Source organism: Eschscholzia californica, unplaced genomic scaffold (genome assembly GCF_041429995.1).
Source record: "Eschscholzia californica isolate CP2 unplaced genomic scaffold, dmEscCali1.0.p SCAF_3, whole genome shotgun sequence".
NCBI classification, from domain to species: Eukaryota; Viridiplantae; Streptophyta; class Magnoliopsida; order Ranunculales; family Papaveraceae; genus Eschscholzia; species Eschscholzia californica.
Window position 1 is genome coordinate 14415955 of NW_028238420.1, and position 5666 is coordinate 14421620.

The window sequence follows — 5666 nt, forward strand, 5'->3', positions numbered from 1 at the left end:
ATTGTGTAAATGCTTTACCTCTTACTACTAAGCTTTGTTATATTATTAAATGTAGTAATATTTGTCTTGTCTACCATATACTGAAACTGATACGCACTTATTTTTACATTGTTCTCCTTGTATATGGTTTTACTTTGGCATTAGAACTGATTTAATCACTGCATCCACTATGAAGAATTGGATATCTTCGTGGTTTATCTCTAGTAATACATCAGACCACATAGAAATCACCATGTACTCTATTATCTTATGGCAAATATGGATATATGAATGCACAATCCTCTTTGAAAACAAACAACAAACTCCGGATCAAATCATCCTCCAAATTACCTATTCCTATAATCATTTTAGGTCTAATGTTACTCAGCAAGTTAATACTTTGAATCATTACTCAATTCCTTCTCATGATATATGTTGGAAACCTCCTGCTTTTAGTACAATCAAGATAAATGTTGATGTTTCTTTTATATTGGAAGATAAACGGACAACTATTAGTTGCATTGCTCATGATTATAAAGCTAACTTTCTTACAGCAATAGCAGATATTATTAGATGCCGCAACAGCGAAGACGGAGAGTGTCGAGCACTCTCGCTAGCCCTCGAATGGGGGTTCCAACTCTGTTTTTCAAAGATAGTTATCGAATCAGACTCTTCGAATGTTATTGATGCAGTTTCATTTGAGATGAGCACTTGCAATTGGATCTCCAGAGCCACTATCGAGGAGATCAAGGAGCTGAAATGTAAATTTCAGGAAGTTACTTTTGTTAAGGTTGTTAGAAATGTTAATATTTTAGTTTATGTTATCGTTCGAACGATCCGAACCCCTTCATTGTCTTGTGAATGGGAAATTATTCCATATTTTTTTGTTAAAATAGTACAAGAACAATGTCTATCTGAATTAGAAATGATGTAACCTACCTTAATTAACAAACTATGACTCCAAGTCCCCGAGTATGAGGCTGCCTAGTCAAATAGGGGTAGTGTCTACAAATTATCCATTCGACTATATGAAATCGTAAGTGCTTATAAACTTATCATATTGTAAGAAAAAGAACTGGTTTGCTAGAACCGCGATCCGAGCACCGCAATCAGACGAAAAGAGTTGTTGAAGTTGATGCATCAGCAATTCAGCATCAGTCTGTCTGAATTATCTCAACTTGATCAGTTGAATTTGCAGGAAATATTAGTAGATTAGGCTCTAACCCTAGAAATGATGATCAGTTAGAGAGAGAAACAAGATAGAGAGAGAAGAAGATAGAGTGAGAAACAAACAAACTTGAACAATCCAAGATGCCTTTCTTCAAAACCGCTTTCAATGGTTACTCCGTCAAATTCAGTCCCTTTTACGAGAATCGATTAGCAGTAGCAACCGCTCAAAACTTCGGAATGATTGGTAATGGACGAGTTCATGTTCTTGACCTAACTCCGACTGGTTCAATCGCTGAAATCGCTTCTTTTGAAACTGCCGATGGTGTTTATGACTGTACTTGGTCAGAGGAAAACGATAACCTCCTTGTCGCCGGCATAGCTGATGGCTCTGTTAAACTTTACGATCTAGCTCTTCCACCTACATCAAACCCTATCCGTTCTCTCCATGAACATACTCGTGAAGTTCATTCAGTCGATTGGAATCCAGTTCGTCGTGATTCGTTTATCAGTTCATCTTGGGATGATACGGTAAAACTTTGGACTGTTGATCGTCCTGCTAGTGTTCGTACATTTAAAGAACATGCTTATTGTGTTTATTCATCTGTTTGGAACCCTAGACATGCTGATGTATTTTGTTCTGCTTCTGGTGATTGTACTGTTAGGGTTTGGGATGTTAGAGAACCTGTTTCAACTATGATTCTTCCTGCTCATGAATTTGAGATTTTATCTTGTGATTGGAATAAATATGATGATTGTTTGATTGCTACAGCTTCTGTTGATAAATCAATTAAAGTTTGGGATGTTAGAAATTATAGAATTCCAATTACTGTTCTAAATGGACATGCTTATGCTGTGAGAAAGGTGAAATTTTCCCCTCATCGACAAAGTTTAATCGCTTCGTGTTCTTACGATATGAGTGTTTGTTTATGGGATTATCAAGTTGAAGATGCACTTATGGCAAGATATGATCATCATACCGAATTTGCTGTTGGTGTTGATATGAGTGTTCTTGTTGAAGGGCTTCTTGCTAGTACTGGTTGGGATGAGATGGTTTATGTTTGGCCAAATGGGACTGATCCAAGGGCACCATGAAAAAGGACTCATCTTTACCATTTTTTACATGAAAGGAAGAATCGAATCGGGTATGTTGTTATTTTTTAATGAATACGGTACTTCAATTTAATCATGTTTCTTGATGCTTAATGAGTTATGAATAAATATATTTGAAGTGCATTGAAGAATACCCTCAATTAATAAATAAAGTAGATTCTAATTCAGACGGTGGCTGCTTAATGGCTAGGGTTTTACACAAGTTAGTTGTTATTTTGCTCTTTCCTAGTTCTCTAACTTGTAAGTTGCTGAAACGTTTTACCAACTCGTTAGGGAAATTCAAAGAAATGCTTTGTTATACTTGATCAATATTTAGGATAATGTTTGATGTTTTATGCACCATTACCGTATTTTGCGTTTTACGTTCGTTGTTGCTCCTCTTTCCTCTGTGTTTACTAGCTTGGAAAGATGAAATAGGGATTTTTTTATATTAGTTGGAAATGAACCCGATAATGAACTTAGGTTTTGTTAAGGTCGTTTAGGATCCAATGAAACATAAAATGAAGGAAAACAACTAGTAGGTTCATTAGACTCATAAGGATAGATAATCCATGGCCTCCTAATTTTGGGTGAAGTCCCCACTAGAAGCTAAAAGGTTCCAATTCTTCCTTTTGCACCAAAAAGGCTAAGATGAAACCACATAACTTGACTTGCTCATGATCACATCTTTGAAGATGACTTGACCTTATTTCTCCTGTCTATGTTGCCCTAAAGTAGCGTGTGGAACCAACTCCAAAGTTTCTACCTCGCTTTGAAATAGTCTCCCGATCTTATCCAAGGACGCTGATTCTTATAAATAACTCAAGCGATCCAAAAAATTTAGTAAAGAAGCTTCAAATGCGATAGCTTAGAGGAAAATTGATGTTTCATCGATTCCTCAACATACTTGGACCAATGCATCTATTCACCAACATACCATATCTTTTCTCGTACACAGTCTATTCTGCATGTCTTCTAAAAGCGAGTGAGCCATGGAAACAAAACACCACATCTTCAAAGGAAGCTAAGTATTCATATCAACTGTGGAGGATAACTTCTAACTGCCCTTGCCAACACATCATAGAAATAGTGGTTTCGTCCAGCAAGACAGCAACTCCAAAAATTTATTCGTGCTTTTCGAATTTTCCAATCCGAGTAATCCTCCTTACTGATATTGCAGTCCCAAATCTACGCCAAATTTTCTGTCTAACCTCTTAGTTGTTCAATATGATTCATTTCGTCTAAACGATGTGACAGATGACTATTCCTGCCATGCAGAACTAAAACTTTAGTACTCCAAGTCCAACTCAAACCAAGTGGTTATCCTTTACTAAATAATGCAAACTAAGTTCCCCAAACATATTTTCTTCAGATAATGAACGAAAAATTTAGTTATTGACCTTCTACAATAGATACAGATATTTTAGTTATCATAACTTATCTTCTTTGATATTGTTAGCTACTTAGGTACTTAACTCTCTGTGCCTTATGTTACCACTTGCTTTTGGCCTTCTTTGTTTGTTTGATAGCTTAGAAAATTGAAACTTCAGTAAGGTCTAGTTTCATTAATATAAATTTCAGGGTAAACTGTTTATTCCCGACTCTGTGAGACTTGTTTATTTTCAGTCTAGTACGAAGAACTTGAATTATATCATATCTTTGCACCTTTCTGATGAATATTACCATTGAAATGCTGTATTTCATTATGAGAAACTACTATTAAACTACTGGAAGTAGTTATGATGATTGGATAAGAATGGAGAGTGAGTTCATCCACTTGGTGTGGTATTGCAATGTGATTATCAGTTTTACTGATGAGAGCTAGACTGAAGTTTTTTCTCTTGTTTTATAGTTTTAGGGTTTTGGGATTGCTTATAATAATTTACGGGTACCCTACCCCCACTGATTTCCGATTATCGGGTACCTTTTCTAGTGTTCAGTTAAGGTTGCTCTGTTCTGTGTGGTGTGTGGTTCACTGGTTCGTGCACGTAGAAAAAGACCAAAATAACTTTGGTCATCCAATTTTTTTCTCTCCCCCCTCCCTAATCTCCTGGCGAAATTTTGAGGACTCTTGGTGTTGACAAGCTCCTGGCCCGACTGTTTGTTATCATCTCTGAACTCAGATGTTCCTTCCACCATCTTGATTTTAAGATCTCTCTCTCTTCATCTGCATTCTCTCACCTCATTCCCTATAGAGATAAAAAGAAAAAGAAAAACTAAAACTAAAAGAAAGCTTTCGGATTTGTTGGAGATTTAGTTTTTTTTCAACTTTTCAAAGATAAGTGATGAAGGAGATGTGGAAGAAGATGAAAGTGAGAGAAGAAGAACGATGAAGGTTTCGACACTGGCCAACTTCTCGACATTGGTGCCATTGTCGACATCTCCAGAGGAGGTAAAGAAATTTTTTTGTGACAAATGTAATTTTTGTCTTTTTTTTTTTTTTCTGAGTGTGAAGAGGCACTTACCCAAAAACTACTCTGTAATATACTAGTGTTGGATGATTCGACTTGGGTTATCGCCAGATGGCAATAAAGCAGTGTGTAACGACGATTCTTTGTGTTATCGAGCAAAATTTAAATGAATATTAGCCATTTTATGCGCCCTTGGAGTTGTCGCCTTACGTAAGAGCAACTCCAACTCAAGGGTCTGAGGGCCAAAATTCGAGCAAATCTAAGATGAATATTAGTCATTCTATGCGTCCCTAGGAGTTTTCGCCTTACGTAAGCAACTCCAACCAAGGTGGCTAAGGTCCAAAATTCAAATTTTGGGCCTCGACCCCTTGCGTCCAACCAGGGATGCCTGGGCAAGTTTTAAGTCAACTCTTAATGTAGAGTCGACCGAGGGCTTATCCCCACATGATCGTTCGGGTTCTTACCGTCATGTGGGGAGTCCTCGTGCCTGTTGGATTTGCTGCAACAGACAAAATTGGGTTGGCTCCCTATTTATAGTCACAAACCTGAGGGTCAATTAGAAAATAATTCTTCCTTCTTTTATCTTTTATGGGCTTCATAAAATATATATGTATATATATATATATATATATATATATATATATATATATATATATATATATGTTTGAAGAAATCAATGGTGGTGCTTTAATAAAGGAGAACTCAATTTTCTAATATACCAAAAACGACAACCACAATAACTTTAATAATGTTGTGAAAAATAAAAGAGGGAAGAAGAAAGATAATGAAAATATAGAGCAAGAGATAGACACAAGAACTAGATTGTATGCTTATGTCAGTAGAGAATCTCTCGTTTCGTAAATTGATACTTTGATACACTAATATTTTGATACATCTTCTTCATTAGTCAGAAACCTCTTTATATAGACATTTAGCTAGATGAATTACATAATCAATAGTCACACAATAATGGTGTTTGAATTTAAAGTAATGATGAAGAACTTATGGTGGTGAGAG

The 5666-nt window shown here is 36.1% G+C and overlaps 1 protein-coding gene across 1 annotated transcript; it reads left to right on the top strand.

Annotated features, from left to right (window-relative positions):
- The first annotated feature begins 967 nt into the window (after nt 1-967).
- PEX7 (peroxin 7) lies at nt 968-2426 on the top strand. The gene has a single exon (XM_086666706.1). The coding sequence runs from the start codon at nt 1291-1293 to the stop codon at nt 2239-2241; it is 951 nt and encodes a 316-aa protein (XP_086522832.1). The 5' UTR covers nt 968-1290; the 3' UTR covers nt 2242-2426.
- The last annotated feature ends 3240 nt before the right edge of the window (nt 2427-5666 follow it).

Coding starts and splice junctions, on each gene's coding strand:
- PEX7 (XM_086666706.1), top strand. CDS start 1,291: ATGCCTTTCTTCAAAACCGCTTTCAATGGTTACTCCGTCAAATTCAGT.